Raw genomic sequence first — 18933 nt, 5'->3', positions numbered from 1 at the left:
GAGTTTCTATGGAACAGTACAGCACGGGTACAGGCCCACTGGCCCACAAACGTGCGTGCCAACAGTGATGTTTCTGCCTGCCTGCACCCGATCCACACCCCCCTATTCCCTGCATATCCCGCGCAACCAAACTCTTACTCGGTTGCTAGTTCTGTCCTCGAAAATGAAAATGAATGAACTTAAGCCTGACACACAGAGCTGGAAACCACTGGGTCCCCAGGGGCTAAATTGCAGAATCACGCACGGATTGCAATGAGAATTTCTGTTAAACTTTTAGAGGTTGCCAGAAAAGATTTAAAAGGAAATGAAAGACAAACTTGAATTCAGATCATATCTCGCAAAGCCTCTGGAAGTCCCAAAGCAACTTACAGCCAGTTAAACCCCTTTGGCCCAGTCTCTTCGTAATGAAAATACCTTTGAACTTGTGAGCGGCGAAGACTTGCTTACAAGCAGTACTTTTTTTTTGTAGACAAAAAGGTGCCAGTAATCACATCAATTAAAAATGAAACTACATTTATCAACAGTTTTTTTCCAACAATACGCTGGGGCCACCTTAACATGTAATATAATAACGCAACTCAAAGTAGAAGGAAATAACTGTTCCAATTCATCCACTTGCGTTATCCATTTTAAGGTGAAGGGGGAAAAAATTGATAGGAATCTGTGGGGTAACCTTTTCACACAAAGGGTGATGGGTGTATGGAACGAGCTGCCACAGGAGGTAGTTGAGGCAGGGACTGTTTATGAAAGAATGAGACAGGTACATGAATTGGACAGGTTTTGAGTGATTTGGGCCAAACACAAGCAGGTAGGTGGATGGGAACATGTTGGTTGGTGTGGGCAAGTTGGGCCGAATGGCCTTTTTCCACGCTAAGACTCTCTCTATGCCTCAATCAGCTAAGCTTGATAAATAAACATAATAATAATAATAATAATACATTTATTTATATAGCACATTTATAGTCAATTTTCATTGACCCCAAAGTGCTTTACAAAATTTAAAAATCAGTTCCATACAAAGCATAAAGATGGGTTAACAAAATAATAAAATGCATAAACAGGACACAACATGTAACATAAACATCCACCACAGCATTCATCACTGTGGTGGAAGGCACAAAACATTTTGGCCGTCCTCCTCCAACATGTACATCATTCTAGAGGTGGCGGTACAAAGCACCACGTTACAAAACAAGGCACAGCTTACAAGATTGGCAGTGAAACTTATAATAGCGTGTTACTTTAGCTCTGACTTTGGAGAACACAAAACTCAGCGTTTTCTGGCACCAAAGCAGTTGGAATAATCTAAACTGCTCACAGTGTGTACTTGAGAAAAATTGAACTTGATGGATTTAAAAGTTGTATTTCCTTTCAAGTCTGTAAATCTCTCAGTTCTCTATAAAGTGGAGGGAGCAAAACTCACAGTTATGAAAAACAAGATATTGCACTTAAGTCCAAGGGATTCACCGAGCGAGTCTTCAAAGTAATTCCAGATTGCCTCATGTATCCCAGAAAGTCCTGGTATATTCCACTACTAAATTAAACAAGCATTTCTGATTGCAAGCCCAAGGTTGGGATTTATGAATTAAAAAATCACAATTATAAACGATAGTTTTTGCAAGAATTTTACCATGGACTGTGATGTCAAATTCTCTTCTCACTTCACCTGCCTCGTTGCTGGCTAGGCAGACGTACTGACCGACATCCGTCAACTTTATACGGTCAATGAAGAGCCTGCTCTGGTCAGCCAGCACCCAAGGGCCATCGTGCCCAGTGAGTGGAGCATCTTCCCGCAGCCACCTGACAGAGAGCAAGGAGAAGATCAACATAGAAACATAGAAATTAGGTGCAGGAGTAGGCCATTCGGCCCTTCGAGCCCGCACCGCCATTCAATATGATCATGGCTGATCATCCAACTCAGTATCCCGTACCTGCCTTCTCTCCATACCCCCTGAACCCCTTAGCCACAAGGGCCACATCTAACTCCCTCTTAAATATAGCCAATGAACTGGCCTCAACTACCCTCTGTGGCAGAGAGTTCCAGAGATTCACCACTCTCTGTGTGAAAAAAGTTCTTCTCATCTCGGTTTTAAAGGATTTCCCCCTTATGCTTAAGCTGTGACCCCTTGTCCTGGACTTCCCTGACATCGGGAACAATCTTCCTGCATCTAGCCTGTCCAACCCCTTAAGAATTTTGTAAGTTTCTAATAGATCCCCTCTCAATCTCCTAAATTCTAGAGAGTATCTCTAGAGAGATCAAACTCCATAACACAAGAGACACAAGACATTGCAGGAGCTAGAATCTGGAGCAAAGCGCAAAGAGATGGAGGAACTCAGCGGGTCATGCAGCATCTGTGGAGGGAAATGGACAGACAACATATCGGGTCCTGACACTGCTTCAGACTGAAGAAGGGACCCTGTCCTTGCGTTTGACGGCACTGGGCCTGTACTCGCTCGAGCTTAGAAGAATGAGGGGGGACCGCATTGAAACGTACCGAATAGTCGAAGACTTAGATAGAGTGGATGTGGAGAGGATGTTTCCACTAGTGGAAGAGCCTGGGACTAAAGGTCAAAGCCTCAGAATTAAAGGATGGAGATCATGAGGAATTTATTTAATCAGAGGCTGGTGAATCTGTGGAATTCTTTGCAACAGAAGGCTCTGGAGGCCAGGTCAATGGATATGTTTAAGGCAGCGATAGATAGTTTCTTGATTAGAACGGGTGTGGGGAGAATGCAGGAGAATGGGGTTAGGAGTGAGAGATAGATTAGCCATGATTGAATGGTGGAGTAGACTTGATGGGCCAAATGGCCTAATTCTGCTCCTATCACCTATGACCTTAACCCAAAACAGCATCTGCCCATTCCCTCCACAGATACTGCCTGACCTGCTGCGTACCTTGAGCAGTGTGTGTTTTGTTCATTTCACAAGACTGGACTACAGTTAGATAGTCAGAAAAATATTAGTTTTGTTTGGAAGTTGAGTAAAAACAAACTGTTTTACTCTCGAATAACCAGAGAGAGTGAAATATTCTCCGTAATAGCAAACTAAGTGACATTAGTAGGTGCGTGTGGTTGCACACTAACAACAGGGTTGTGCACCACATCATAGATCACCGACAAACGTATCAAAAACAACTAAATTTCACACAGACTGTTCGAACGAAAATGCATTTAGCTGAAACATTTACTCTATTTCTCGCTCCAAAGATGCTTTTTGACTCATGGAATGAGCTGACAGAGTACATAGCTCAGGCAGGCACTATAACAACATTTAAAAGACATTTGGACAGATACATGGATAGGAACAGCTTAGAGGGATATGGGTCAAACGTGGCCAAATGGGACATCATGGCCGGCATGGACGAATTGGGCTGAAGGGCCTAAATCCATGTTGTATGACCCATGACCTCTGATCTATGACTCATGATCTCTCGGACTATATGACCTAATACCCTGTAGCATGAGGGACATGGCAATTGGTGGAAGGATTACAGGCAAGGTTAACAAAAGGAAAACCACCCAGAGGCTAATAGCGATGTGGAATTCCTGGGCTGAAAGGGAAGAAAAGAGAGAAAGGAGGGGGACTTACGTTATTCTCGGTGCTGGGTGACCAGAAGCGAGGCACGTCAGCTCCAGTGGGTTATCAATGGTCACAGTCACGGGGGAAGAATCCCCACTCAGCAGCTGAGGAGGGACTGTGGAGACAATCGACAGCACATTTCAAGTGGCATCCAACACAGAACCAATGTGAACTGCAGATGGTGGTTTAAACCGAAGATAAAACACAAAAAGCTGGAGTAACTCAGCGGGACAGGCAGCATCTCTGGAGAGAAGGAATGGGTGTCGTTTCGGGTCTCGACCGTTCTTCAGTCTTAAGAAGGGCCTCGACCCGAAACGTCACCCATTCCTTCTCTCCACAGAACCACTTTTGTTTGCATTTAAGCAGCGTTTTTTTTGTGACGGTATGCACCTTTACAGTGAACCAGCACCTCGCAAAAATTAAAAACTAGATTTTCAACTTCTTCGAAATTTGATTTTTAAGCCCAACAATTTTAAATGATCAATTTCATAACTGGACAGAAGATGGGTGTAAAGTGATGGAAAAAAATTCTTGATACTTGTAGCTTGATTTTTAATTGATATGCATCTGGGCAACTTTTCATCTATAAAAATAGCATTGCATTTAACTTTCTCCCTTGGCCAATGTCTCCATGAGAAAAGATGGAGCATAAACATTTCCAGCCGAACAAGTCCTTTCTTTTGTTTTGCATTGGATATTTTTAAGGTGGAGATTGATGGATTCTTGATTCGGATAGGAGTGTCAGGGGTTATGGGGAGAAGGCAGGAAAATTGAGAGGGTTGAGAGGGAAAGACAGATCAGCCATGATTGAATGGTGGAATAGACTTGACGGGCTGAATGGTCCAATTCTGCTCCTATAATTTATGAATATGACCATTCCACCGTGCCCTGCGCAGGCTGAGATTGCTGGTGTACTTTCACACACACGCAGACTGCTACTAGCTGGTGGTTCCCGATGGAATCACCGGCATTCTGCAGCCCAGTATGTTCTGCGGTGTGGACTCACAGTTTCTGACACTGATACATATCTACCTCCAGGGCCAAAGCCATGAGAGACTTCTAATAAATCTCCAGGTCTGAACTTGTAGAATAGCTAGTGCCGAACAGCTGCCTATCTAGTCTCCTAACAGTATGTTTTCATAAACTTCCTACCCAAGATGTCGACAGTGTAGTGCAGCTGGTGTTCTCCTGCGACACTGTGAGCAATGCATACGTATGTGCCAGCATCACCCACTCCAGCGTTCTTAATCTTCAGAGTCTTTCCCTTGGCCAGGATCTGTACCCTCTCACTGCCCATCAGTCGGGCACCATCCTTGAGCCACGACAGCTCCGGAGGTGGGTAGCCGCTCGACGAACACTTTAGGGTCAAGGAATGACCAACTATTGCTTTGGTCTTCGAAGGATGGCCTGAGCTCTCGTCGATGCTGGGTGGAACTGCAGAGAAGGAAAGGCGAGATGTTAATGCACATGACCAAAATAGGGAAACACGTCTTCAGTAGACCAGAGTCATTAGTGGGCCAAGCACAGGCAGCTGGGTCTAGTTTAGCTGGGACATGTTGGCAACTTGGACCAAAAGGGCCTGTTTCCACACAGTTTGACTCCATGACTCGGAAAGTGAACCGTTGCCTGGAATGTGAAGCTATACATTAATAAAGACGAGGTTTGCCTCTGGATACGTCATGTTTGTCAGGTTAGGATCCCTCCCTATGTTAAATCATTGCATCCCAGTTACTCCTGCTTGATGTTAACACAAAGTGCTGAAGGAACTCAGCGGGTCAGGCAGCATCTGTGGGGGAAATGGACAGGCGACGTTTCGGGTCGGGATCGTTTTACACAGAAGTCCTGACCTAAAGCATCACCTATTCTGCTTCTGTAACATATGAACATGTTCCGTGCTCTATCTCTTTAAGAAAACATGGCCACCGCACACAGTGGTGTAGCGGAGTGGGGGGGCATGGTGGCACAGCGGTAGAGCTGCTACCTTATAGCACCCAGGTTCAATCCTGACTAGGGGTGCTCTCTGTATGGAGTTTGTACGTTCTCCCTCTGACCTCGTGGGTTTCCCCCGGGTGCTCTGGTTTCCTACCACATCCCAAAGACGTACAGGTTTGTAGGTTAATTTGGCATTGGTAAAAATAGTGAAATTGTCCCCGGTGTGTAGGCTAGTGCTAGTGTACAGGGTGATCGCTGGTCGGTGTGGACTCGGGGGGCTGAAGGGCCTGTTTCCGTGCTGTATCTCCAAAAAAACAAATCTAAGGGCTTACCGTAAACCTGCACTTTGTATGACTTCTTGACAGTGCCTGCGATGTTTCTGGCTCGGCAGGTGTACCATCCTGCGTCAGGCGCCTGGGCTCCGTGAAGCTGCAGGAGCCGACCTCCCTCCACGTACATCATCTTGGAGCTGGATACAATGGGCCGATTATCCTTCAGCCATGTTATCCCAGGGTCAGGAACACCATGAGAATCGCACTCCAGGCTGACGTGACTGTGCAGCATGACATTCACCTCCCTGGTATCGTTTGCTCCTCGGATCGTGGGAGGAACTAAGAGGAAAGAAGAAATTCTGGACACTGCAGTCACCGCCGTCTGCAGAAAGTCTACAATCTGGCAACAGAAGGCATTGATTTCAGGACTACATTTGGGTACATATCTGGACTACACGTCTTCCCACCCTGCCCCCTGTAACAAACTCCTCTGCCATCCCCTAACTCCACCAACATTCCCATCCGCCCCCTACAGCAAAGACCTCATATCTTCCCTTCCCTCCCGTACTCCCCGTTCCGTTGCTTGTGTCCGGATGGCACCTGAACATTGAATTCTGCCCAATTTTACATCTAGCCCTTGCTGTTTCTCCTCCCTCAGTTCCTTAACCCTCGAGCTGTCTCCTCCCTCCTCCATCCCCCCGGAAATTGGAGGAACAGCACCTCGGGCTCCCAATTTTCCTCCTTGCTGTCTCCTCCTTTCCTCCTTCTCTTCTCGGGCTCCTCCTCCTCCCCTTCCCCCCCCCCCCCCCCCCAGTCTGAAGAAGGGTTTTGGCCCGAAACGTCGCCTATTTCCTTCACTCCATAGATGCTGCTGCACCCGCTGAGTTTCTCCAGCATTTTTGTGTACCTACATTTGGGTGTTTGTTTGTTTGGTTTGGGCGTGTTCATGTATAGTACGATCTGTTTTGACTGGATAATGTGCGTATAAAGGCTGTTCACTGTACCTTGGTACACATGATAATAATAAACCTAAACCATGCAGGTGAATCCAAAATATACTGCTTTGAAATTTATAACTTGACTATTCATTGTAGAGCAAACAGCAAAGTACTGGAGGAACTCAGCGAATCAGTCGGTGCCTGTGGAGGGCATGGACAGACATTGTTTCAGGTTGGGATCATTCTCATTGATGGAGCAGGGAGAAGTAAGCTAGAACAGTGAGGAGTGGGGCGGGACAAAGCCCAGCAAGTGATAGGTGGGTACAGGAGAGGGGGATGGGGGGAGATTGGCAGATAGGTGGAGTAAAGGACCTGTCCCACTTACGTGTCCTTGGCACGCAAATTACACGACCTCGTGGTCGCGTTGAGCTGCGACAGTCCAGCGAAGGTCGGGCGTGATTACATGCGTATGCACAGCCGTCTGGAGCCCGTGACATCATTTGAAGATGGACACAAAACTGGAGTAACTCAGCGGCACCGGCAGCATCTCTGGAGAGAAGCAATGGGTGATGTTTCGGGTCAAGACCCTTCTTCAGTCTGAAAAGAAGGGTCTTGACCCGAAACGTCACCCATTGCTTCTCTCCAGAGATGCTGCCGGTCCCGCTGAGTTACTCCTGCATTTTGTGTCTATCTTCAATTTTCTTGGCCCCGCTCTGGGAGTAGAAGTGGGGGCGGATCCGGACCGCAACGGCCGTGAGCCCCAGGCTGAGCTTGGCGATCGTTTGCCCGCTTCTACTCTGCTGCTGTTGGTGGTGAGACGTCGCGAAGATTTTGTTCACTACAAAAATTTTGGAGCCCCGCGCGATGTCGCGCACAACTACATACCCCTCCGCGCTTCTAAGTGGGACCAGCCACGCGCGGCCATACAATGCCCGTGTGCCTCAACGTGACCACAAAGTCGTGTAATTTGCGTGCCAAGGACACTTAAGTGGGACAGGCCCTTAAGTGACAAAAGCTAAAGTTGAAAGCAGACAAAAGGATGTCAGATAAGGAGAGGAGTGAAATGTAAAGCTGGAGGGAGGGATATGAGTGGAAGGGGACAGAGGGGGCGGGGAAATATGGGGGATAAAAGTGAAATGTGGGACACAGGGATGGGAGATAAGTTTACCCAGGAGGAGAGAGGGACAGGGTGACTAGGGTGATGGGAGAAATAGGTACACAATGGGGCGGGAAAAGAGAGAGGGCTTGTGGGGTTCACTTAAAATTAAAGGATTCAATATTCATGCCATTGGGTTGTTAAAGCTACTGAAGTGGAATATGAGGTGCTGTTCCTCCAGTTTGCATGTGGAAACTCTGGCAGTGTAAGTGGCCCAGGACAGAAAGATCGGTCTGGCAATGGGAAGGGGGGTGAACATTGTTAGCAACTGGGAGATCCAGCAGACCTTGGTGGACCAAGCACAAGTGTTTGACAAAACGGCCACGATTCCAGCATCTACAGATTCTTGTGCATGGGTTGTAGATCCTGCCTTCTGGATTCTATCAAGAATGGAAGCAGAATCTCACAGCTCATGGCACAGGCATCTGTGCACGTCAGTGAGTCTGTCTTCTTGAAACGACAAAACAAGAATCATTTTGCATGATGTAATGTATCACTTTAGATGCGAAGGATAAACAGAATTTGTAAAAAGAATCAGAGTATTTATCTGAAAAGGAATCTGATTGTTCTGACACAATGTTGACCAGGACGGTGTGTAACTGCGAGTTTGTGGAATGTGAATCATCTTTGCCTGAAGGGATAATATGTGGTGTTCCTCAATCTAAAGCAATTTGTGAAGGCAAATTAGTTAAGACAATTAGATATTAAGAAGGAACTGCAGATGCTGGAAAATCGAAGGTACACAAAAATGCTGGAGAAACTCAGCGGGTGCAGCAGCATCTATGGAGCGAAGGAAATAGGCAACGTTTCGGGCCGAAACCCTTCTTCAGACTGATGGGGGGTGGCGGGGAGAAGAAAGGAAAAAGGAGGAGGAGCCCGAGGGCTGAGGCAAGGCAAGGCAACTTTATTTATATAGCACATTTCATACACGAGGCAGACTCAAAGTGCTTCACATAAAAACATGTCATACAATAAAATGAAATAATAAAATGAAATAAAATAGAAGAATTAAAAGAAAATAAAGCAAAATTAAAAATGCATTATAAAAAGTGCAAAAGTTAAAAGTGCAATGTAGTTAAGATTTAGCTGAAAGCTAAAGTAAACATCAAAGTTTTCAGCCTTGTTTTAAAAGTGGTCAAAGTTGAGGCAAGTCTTAAATCTTCAGGAAGTTTATTCCAGCTATTTGTTGCATAGTAACTAAATCCTGCTTTCCCATGTTTTGTATTTACTCTGGGAATCACTAACAGGTTGGTCTCAGTAGATCTTAGAAGGTTTATATAGTGGAAGCATGTCAGTGATATACTTTGGCCCTAAACCATGTAGTGATTTATAGGTGAGCAGCAGGATTTTGAAATCAATTCTCTGACATACAGGGAGCCAATGTAAGGATTTAAGAATAGGTGTAATGTGTTCAAATGTTTTGGTCTTTGTTAGAACTCTAGCAACAGCGTTCTGAACAAGCTGTAGCTGCCTGACAGTTTTTTTCGGAAGACCTGCAAGGAGACCGTTACAATAATCTAGCCTACTAGTAATAAAGGCATGTACAAGTTTTTCTAAGTCTTGAGCTGACATGAGTCCTCTTAATCTTGCTACGTTTTTGAGGTGATGGTAGGCCGATTTTGTTACTGATTTGATGTGACTGTCGAAATGTAAATCTGAATCAAATAATGACCCCACGATTTCTGGCTTTGTTTGAAGTTTTCAGGTTCAGAGAGTGTAGGTGTTGGGTTACTTTAAGCCTTTCTTTTTTAGCACCAAAAAAAATTATCTCCGTTTTGTCCTTATTTAGTTGGAGGAAATTTTGGCACATCCAGTCTTGGACTTGCTCAATGCACTGGCACAGCAGATCTATGGGGCGATAGTCATTTGGTGATAGCGCTACATAGATTTGAGTGTCATCGGCATAGCAGTGGTGATCAATATTATTATTTCGCATGATTTGCCCTAGTGGGGGCATGTAGATGTTGAATAAAGAGGGCCCTAAGATCGAACCTTGCGTGACTCCACACGTCACGTTGGTTCGTTCCGATACAAAGTCGCCAATGGAAACAAAATAGTTCCTATCTTGTAGATATGACGGATGGGAGGAGACAGCCCGAGGGCTGAGGAAGGGGAGGAGACAGCAAGGGCTAACAAAATTGGGAGAATTCAATGTTCATGCCCGCAGGATGCAGACTCCCCAAGCGGAATATGAGGTGCTATTCCTCCAATTTCTGGTGTTGCTCACTCTGGCCATGGAGGAGACCCAGGACAGAGAGGTCGGACGGGGAATGGGAGACAATTAGTTAGGTGGTGCAGCTGGTAGAGCTGCCGGATCACAGCGCCAGAGACCCCCCCCGGGTTCGATTCTGACCTCGGGTGCTGTCGGTGTGGAGTTTGCGTAGATATTATGTCCGAGTACTCCGGTTTCCTCCCACATCCCAAAGACATGCGGGTTTGTTCCCTGTGTAAATTGCCCCTAGTGTGCGGGTGAGTGGATGCGAAAGTGAGATAACAGGAACTAGTGTGAATAGTCGGCATGGACTCGATGGGCTGAATGGCCGATTTCCATGCTGTTTCTTTCAATCACTTCGCTCAATGAGAAACAACATTTGGTACTCTGCTGAACAAAGAACACAAGCAGTGCAGGCTTCAGAGAGTGAAACAGTTAATGTCCCAGGTCAGCAACTGTTCATCAGAAGTGACCCGACACATTGTCCTTCAGTCTGACCAGTGGACAGTGACGTTCCCCCCCGGTTCAGGCTCAGCGCCGCTCATCTGCACTGCAGCTGCTCAACAGGACACCAGATGTTGGTTGCAGAGACAGACCCCGTGACTGTGAGCAACTAACTCCTGTGGGAGCATAGGATCACATCCTCACAGTCAGGCCAAGCACTGGATGTCAACACAGTTTGACCGTACACACTTTGGATCTAGTTTACCGCTGGCCTGGTATAAACGTGTATGCACAGGCTGAGTGAGGGGTGACTTTACTGAGGTGTACAAGATCGTGAGGGGCATGGATAGAGTGAGCACTCACAGTCTTTCCCCCTGGGTAGAGGATTTCAAAGCTAGACAGCAGACACTTCAGGTAAGAGGGGAGAGATTTAAGAGGGAGCTCAAAGACAATATTTTCACTTCGAGGGTAGTCCGTATCTGGAATGCGCTGCCAGAGGAGACAGTAGAAACGGATGCAATTACGAGGTTAGAGGGATATGGGCCAAATACAAGCAAGTATGACTGCTAACTTGGTTGGCATGGATAAGGTGGGCCCAAGTGCCTGTTTTTGTGTTGGACTCTACCTGGACAAAGTCCCACCTTCACTCTCACGATGGAAGGGGTAAATGGTTGAGAAACTTCTCTCTATCCCCCACATAGGTTTAGTGATGGGACGTACGCCCCCTGTTAGAAGCACTCCTCCACTGCTGTTCCTCTATAATCTGCCCTTGGAATGGGAAATTCTACCTACATGTTCCCAAATTACCAAGCAAAAATCTTGCAGTGGCTGCTCCTCTCTCTCTCTATCTCTCTCTCTGGTGAAAGGCCTGAGAAGCTGGCCTGATTTATGTCAGAATGAACAGTTTCCGGGTACCCAGGAGGGTTTGGAATAGACGCACTCCTGAGGCCTCAGTGCGCACAGCTGTCAGGCCGGGCGGGAAAAGGGAAAATTCCTAAAGGGAAGTTGGCGCCATCCCAGAAGTAAGACCAAAGGACAATGTTTGAAAGCCAATCTTCCATCCATCAGTCTGGTTGAAAACTCCCACTCACCAACAGCCAGCAGGCTCGGATATTAGCCAGTGATCAGGTCACGGTCCAAACTCGGCCCACGCAAGGCTGCCTCATGCCTGGTGACTCAATAGTCTGTAACGGGCCGCGCTCTCCCCCGTACGTGAAACCACTGCGTCATGTTTAACCTGACACTGGGAGATCACAGTGGCCGCACCACAGAGGAGCAACCTCCACTCATGCCTGAGCTAAGGTGTTTGCAGCAGTCTCAGACTAGTCAGCGAACATAGACATACAATGGTACAGCACAGGAACGTGACCTTCACCCACAATGTTTGTGCCAAGCATGCCAAATTAAACTGATCTCCTCTAGAAACATAGAAACAAAGAAAATTTGTGCAGGAAGAGCCAATTCGGCCCTTCGAGCCAGCACCGCCATTCTTGTGATCATGGCTGATCGTCCCCAATCAATAACCCGTGCCTGCCTTCTCCCCATATCCCTTGATTCAAGAGATTTACAAGAGATACATTTAATTGACATTTGGACCCCTTGAGGTCCAAACGAAATGCCGTTTCTGCAGCCATACATAACAAACACATAGACCCAAGACACAACATAATTTACATAAACATCCATCACATCGCTGTGATGGAAGGCCTAAGAAACTTATCTCTCCACTGCCCTCTCCCCCCCCCCCGATGTCAGAGTCAAAGTCAAAGCCCCCGGCTGGCGATGGCGATTGTCCCGCGGCCATTAAAGCCACGCCGGGGGACAATCGCCCACTAGCTCCGAGAGCTCTATCTAACTCTCTCTTAAATCCATCCAGTGATTTGGCCTCCACTGCCCTCTGTGGCAGGGAATTCCACAAATTCACAACTCTCTGGGTGAAAAAGTTTTTTCTCACCTTAGTCTTAAATGGCCTCCCCTTTATTCTAAGACTGTGACCCCTGGTTCTGGACTCGCCCAACATTGGGAACATTTTTCCTGCCTGCAAGTGATCCATATTCCTCTATTCCCTGCACTTCCATGTGCCTATGCGCCCATCCATGCGGCAGCGAAGCCTCGGGTGCGGTGGTGAAGCCTCGCGGGTCGACCCGCGGTCGATGAGAGTGTGCGGGAACCGCCGTGAGAGAGGGAGAAGATCAGTGAGGAATGGGGACCCAGCGTGGGGGGTTGGGGGGGGGGGGAAGGGGAAGCCAGCATACTTTGTAACTTTGTGTTTAAGAAGGAACTGCAGATGCTGGAAAATCGAAAGTACACAAAAATGCTGTAGAAACTCAGCGGGTGCAGCAGCATCTATGGAGCGAAGGAAATAGGCAACGTTTCGTCCCGAAACGAGCAAACAACTGCAAACAACATCTGGTGTCCTGTTGAGCATTCCACAGATTCACCACTCTCTGTGTGAAAAAATAAATTCTCATCTCGGTCCTAAAAGACTTCCCCCTTATCCTAAAACTGTGACCCTCTTGTTCTGGACTTCCCCAACATCGGGAACAATCTTCTTGCATCTAGCCTATCCAACCCCTTAAGAATTTTGTAAGTTTCTATAAGATCCCCCCTCAATCTTCTAAATTCTAGCGAGTCTATCCAGTCTTTCTTCATATGAAAGTCCTGCCACCCCAGGAATCAGTCTGGCGAACCTTCTCTGTACTCCCTCTATGGCAAGAATGTCTTTCCTCAGATTAGGAGACCAATACTACTTTAGTGTTGTGTGGTTCGTGGCCAGTTATTCTATTCTGAACACAAACAGCCCAGGAGAAGGGAAGCATCCTGGTAGGTAGTAGCAATCGCAGCAGAAATGTCAATTCATACCATGGACATCAACATTGAAGTGTTTGCTCTGATGCCCAGCTGGGTTATGGGCAGTACACTGATAGAGACCCTGGTCCAGGAGGCGAGCTGACTGAATCCGCAGTACTTGTCCCTCTTCTACAAACTCCACGCGATTACTGCCCAGAGACAGGCCCCTAATGACCAAAAATATAATAAGAACATGTCGTTAAACTAGACTCGGAGACATACTCTCCCTGCAGCTAAGGTCAATCAAATATTAAAAAATGTTTATTAATCTTTATAATTACTTAAGATGTGCTTTTCTTAATAATATATTGGATGAGGAGTGATCCAAAAGAGATATATAAGATCCTGTGAGGGATAGATAGGGTAAATGATGCACAGAGTAGGGGAATCAAGAACCAAGGACATACTGTGGGTTTAAGGTGAAGTGGGAAAGATTGAGTAGGAACCTGAGGGCAACATTTTCACATCAGCTGGTGGTAGGTATATAGAACGAGCTGTGGGAGGAGGTAGTTGACGCAGCTACTACAGCGACATTTAAAAGACATTTGTGCAAGAAGGGACTGCAGATGCTGGTTTAAACTGAAGATAGACACAAAAAGCTGGAGTAACTCAGCAGGACAGGCAGCATCTCTGGAGAGAAGGAAAGGGTGATGTTTCGGGTCGAGACAAAGGCATTTGACATAGGAAATATTTAGAGGGATATGGGCCAAACGCGGACAGCTGGGACAAGTGTAGATGGAGCATCTTTGTCAGCATGGGCAAGTTGCACCGAAGGGCCTGTTTCCATGCAGCATGATTCTGTGACTCTAAAATATATATATGCTGCCATTCCTATAATCTAGGATATGTACTCTTCCAGAAATTGTGTGTGTTGCTATACATAGACACTGCAACAGTCTTTATATAATACAAAATAATTGTTATTTCTCTGACACATTCTTTTTCCAGAATGCATAATCAACTGTAATAAATGTCTCTGTAATTTTATTCAAGTGCGTGGTCCTCCTATCTCAAGCTCACACAATGTGTTTGCATTTCTGAAGGTTCTTGGTATCTATCGATCCACGCGCTCAGTGTAGATCATTGTGAGAAAAATGAACCAACAGTGAGGAATGGTCGATTAAACTGGGAATACTCACACGCCATCCTTGCTCCATCGAATGATCGGGAATGGGATTCCGTTGGTGCGGCACTTCAGCTCCAATTCCGAGTTCACCAAAACAGCCACTTCCTGAGTGATTCCAGATCTGAAGATCATGGGAGGCACTAAACAAAGAGCAGGAAGATAAAACCATCACCTGTAAATAATGGTCTGATGATGGTCCTCGACCCAAAACGACACCTATTCCTTTTCTCCGGAGGTGCTGCCTGACCCGGCAAGTTACTCCAGCATTTTGTGTCTATTTCTAGTGTAAACCAGCAGTGCCCGCGGTTCCTTCCCACACGCCTGTAAATTGTGAATGTCCGTGGATGGTCACAAGGTGGAACAGTAGGTTTTTTAGAGCTTCACTACAGAGCTCTAATCACTACAGCGAGACACCAACAATAAAAATGTGAATATGTTTTTACTCTGGAAGTTCTAGCAGGTAAAGGGTGGTCTATGTTTCTGATATTACAAGTATGAAGTATAGTAAAAAAAAAACAAATGTTGGTATCAGGCATGGTAACGGGAAAAACAACAAAAACAGGGTGGTAGTCCCCTTTCTGCGGAGTTGTTATAATAGAGCGATTGTTTCTAAGAAACAAGGAACACTCTTGCACTTCATCCTAGATTGGAAATGTCAAAGACTTAGTTTTACGGTGAGAGGGGCAAAGTTTAAAGGAGACGTGTGGGGCAATGTTTGTGGGTGCATAGAACGCACTGATGATGGAAGCAGATACAATAGTGGCGTTTCAAAGATTTTTAGACAGGCGCATGGGTATGCAGGTAATGTAGGGACATGAATCACGTGCAGGCTGAGGAGATTAGTTCAAGTTGGCATTACATTCATCACGGACATTCTGGGCTGAAGGGCCAGTTTTTGTGCTGTATCGATTAGTGTTCTACGCGTGAAAAGCTGTGGACAAGCAGCAAGCTCCGTGGCACTGAGGACTCCAAGAAAGTGATGCTCGTGACAAATTATTTTATATCAACTCGTGTTACTGAGAAGAAGGAAAAGAGAGAAACTGAGATGGCGATGCTCCAGCCAACACTTACCCTGCACCAGTAGGTGGACATGTTTATCGGTGTTGCCAGCAACGTTCAGGGCTTTGCAGACATACGTTCCAGAGTCCTCCTTGCGCACTTTGGGAAGGCGCAGCAGACGGCCTCCGTTCAGAAGCCGCAATCTGCTCATCCCGGCGACCTGCAGGAGAAAAACAAGTGGATGTGTAAAACCACGAGGAAAACAGCCAATGTGTATGCATGGAGTCTTTTTCCCAGGATGGGGGAATCAAGAACCAGAGGGTGTGGGTTTAATGTGAGACTGGAAAGATTTAATAGGAACCTGAGAGGCAACACTTTCATCCAGAGGATGGTTGGTAAATACTACAAGCTGCCAGCAGAGATATTTGAGGCAGGTACAATAATAATATTTGCAAGACACACCTCGGACACATGGATAGGAAAGGTTTAGAGGGATATGGGCCTAACATGGGTAAATGGGACAAGCTTAGACAGGCATCTTGATCAGCATGGACTAGGTATGGTCTGATTCCATGCTTCCCTTTGCAGCTATTTGCCACCACTAAGGATTTTGGAGTCTCCCTCAACCAACTGGACTATTGCCAAGTATATTCACTAAGTAGATGGAAGAGTTGCCCATATCTAACGTCCTAAGTAATCTTCACATTGAACACCCAGAGTGATGTCCACATGAATGACTGGCTTGAATGAGGAATACAATGTGTCAGAGTTGTGGCGTGCACGAGCACAGGTTTTCAGTCAGTCTATTCGGACTTCACAATAAGAGCCACACGTTAGGAAAACTGCACCCACCGGCTGCCTGTTCTTGTACCAACTGATGGCGGGAGGTGGGGTACCAGTGGCATCACACTCCAGGGTCAACGGTTGATTAATTAACGCAGTGACATTCTGTATCTGGTAGTTATTCTGAATTTCAGGGGGAACTGGAACAAAAGAAAGGAAAAGAGATTAAACACACACTACCACCATCACCCTACCTCTACTAGCTGGAAGGTCAATGGCAACGGGTAGCTGGGAATACCACCACCTTCACATTCCCTCACAGTTTCTCCCCATTTTGTCTTGAAAACATGTCACCAACTCAACTTCTCTGCCTCAGAGGGCGGTGGAGTCAGGTTCTTTGGATGCTTTCAAGAGAGAGCTAGGTAGGGCTCTTAAAAATAGCGGAGTCAGGGGATATGGGGAGAAGGCAGGAACGGGGTACTGATTGGGGATGATCAGCCAAATTGAATGGCGGTGCTGGCTCGAAGGGCCAAATGGCCTACTCCTGCACCTATTGTCTATTGCCTATTGTCTCCATGAAAATAGATTCACAGAGTCATGGGGCTGTACAGCATGGAAAAAAAAAAAAGCCCTTCAGCTCAACTTGTCCATGCTGACCAAACTTGCAAAGCGCAGCCTGCGGGCTTTACATCAAGAGCTCGCAGTCGATCGCCCAGCACGGGGGAGCTGACATCGCCCCAACGCGGGGGGCCCAAACGTCGCTGGCTACGGGAGATCGTCCCGTCAACGGAGGGCTCGAGGCCCCCGACCGCAGGAGTACAAAGAAGGGAAGACATTTAACTTTTTTTCGCCTTCTATCACAGAGGAATGTGGAGGAGTTACTGTTTTGGATGTTTATGTTAAAATGTATTTTGTGAGTTCTGTTGCTTTTTATTTGTATGACTGACTTGGAAAATTAAATTCCTCGCATGTTGCAAAAAATACTTGGCTAATAAAATATTATTGTATTGTATTTGCCTGCATTTGGCCCATAGCCTTCTAAATTCCCCCTAATATATCTGTCCTAATGTCTTTTAAAAGTCATAATTGTATTTGTTTGTTTAGCTTCCCCCGTCTGCGCGTTCCAGATATGGACTATCCTCCAAATGAAAAAGTTCCCCCTGAGGTTCCTCTCAAATCTCTATCTTGTCACCTTAAGTCTATGTCTTCTTGCTTTAGAATCCTCTACCTTCTGAAAAAGTCTTTATCTATGCCCCTCATGATCTTGCACACCTCATTAAGGTCCCCCCTCAGCTTCATATGTTCCAAAGAAACAAACTCCCAGCCTATCTAAGCTTTCCCTATAACTCATGCCTGCAAGCCCAGGTAAATTTCCTGGTGAATCTCTTCTGCACCCTTTCCAAGGTAATGACATCTTTGCTGCAACTGGGATCCTGGAATTCATTAACCAACAGCACTGTCGGAGTATCTTCATCCCTTAATAATTTCAGCCGTTCAATTACGTGCTTCACCACCTCCTCAGGGGCAATTAAGATGGGGAGAAAATTCATGTTAATGGATGCATGATGAACACTATTCAAACCAATAGCAAACACAGCAGGTGGAAACAATACAAAGTCTTTATAACAAATCTCAGGAGTTGCCAAAGCAAATTCTTCTCTGTCATGAAGATTTTTAAAGTGGGACTTGTCGGGCCTTGTAGTCATAAGGGTCTGTCCCACTTTCATGACCTAATTCACAACCTTTTTTACTCGTGGACATTTTTCATCATGCTAGAAAAAAACGCCCCGACCTACTTGATGCCACGAGTACCTACGACTAGCATCACGACCTGCTACGACCTATCTACGACCTCCTACGACCTTGTGACGACTATGCTGCGAGTATGAGTCAAGGGCAACTCGGTAGAGGTCGTGAATTAGGTTGTGAAAGTGGGACAGGCCCTTTGCAAGTCTACTTTGCTTTTCAATAATATCATAGGTTGCTCTGTGCCACATACATTTTCCCACCCTATACCAAAGAGTGATGGACATTGCCAGGTTCATCACAGATATTGACCTCCCCACCATCGAAGGACTCTACCACAAAAAGGCATCATCAAAATCCCACACCACCCTGGTCATGCTCCGATTTCTCTTGTACCATCGGGAATAAGGTGCAGGAGCCTAAAGGCCATGACCACCAGGTTCAAGAACACCTTCTTCTCAGTGACCATCAGGCTCTTGAACACCACACAACAGTAGCCTCAGTATGTTTGCTTGAAGTATTGAATGTTGCTTCACATTACAGCATAATGTTTACCTCTGACTTGTAATCGAAACTTTCTTTTGGAAGAGCCGGCCTCATTTGTTGCAATGCATAAGTAATCTCCGCTGTTATAGGGCAAAAGTGACTCGAGCAGAAGAGAGCCATCCTCCAGAATCGAGACCCCTGGTTCATTGCCCAGCAGTTCCAATCCATTCTGTAGCCAATGTATAACTGGCGGAGGGGTTCCTGAGAATAATGAAACCATAGCATAAATAGTCTCACAGGAAACATTAATAAAGTGATTCAAATAAAGATTGGAAAATGGAGTTACTCCACCATATTACCCGACCCAGGAAAAGGCTTGGCCACGCCAACCCAGATGCATTGTACACGG

At 46.2% G+C, this 18933-nt stretch overlaps 1 protein-coding gene across 1 annotated transcript in view; it reads right to left on the bottom strand.

Moving 5' to 3' along the window:
* LOC129711986 (hemicentin-1-like) overlaps window positions 1-18933 on the bottom strand; it is a 238407-nt gene that overhangs the window by 132750 nt on the left and 86724 nt on the right. Inside the window, exons 26-34 of the mRNA XM_055660084.1 lie at window positions 18594-18785; window positions 16362-16492; window positions 15582-15729; window positions 14524-14650; window positions 13397-13551; window positions 5845-6123; window positions 4733-5014; window positions 3590-3695; window positions 1631-1800 (exon numbers count right to left, since the gene is read on the bottom strand). Of these exons, the coding sequence (XP_055516059.1) occupies window positions 1631-1800; window positions 3590-3695; window positions 4733-5014; window positions 5845-6123; window positions 13397-13551; window positions 14524-14650; window positions 15582-15729; window positions 16362-16492; window positions 18594-18785 (1590 nt within the window). The remainder of the gene's footprint in view (window positions 1-1630; window positions 1801-3589; window positions 3696-4732; window positions 5015-5844; window positions 6124-13396; window positions 13552-14523; window positions 14651-15581; window positions 15730-16361; window positions 16493-18593; window positions 18786-18933) is intronic.

Source organism: Leucoraja erinacea, chromosome 31 (genome assembly GCF_028641065.1).
Source record: "Leucoraja erinacea ecotype New England chromosome 31, Leri_hhj_1, whole genome shotgun sequence".
Taxonomy (NCBI): Eukaryota; Metazoa; Chordata; class Chondrichthyes; order Rajiformes; family Rajidae; genus Leucoraja; species Leucoraja erinaceus.
The sequence above is the reverse complement of the archived record's forward strand: the minus strand, read 5'-3'. Positions and strand labels throughout refer to the sequence as shown.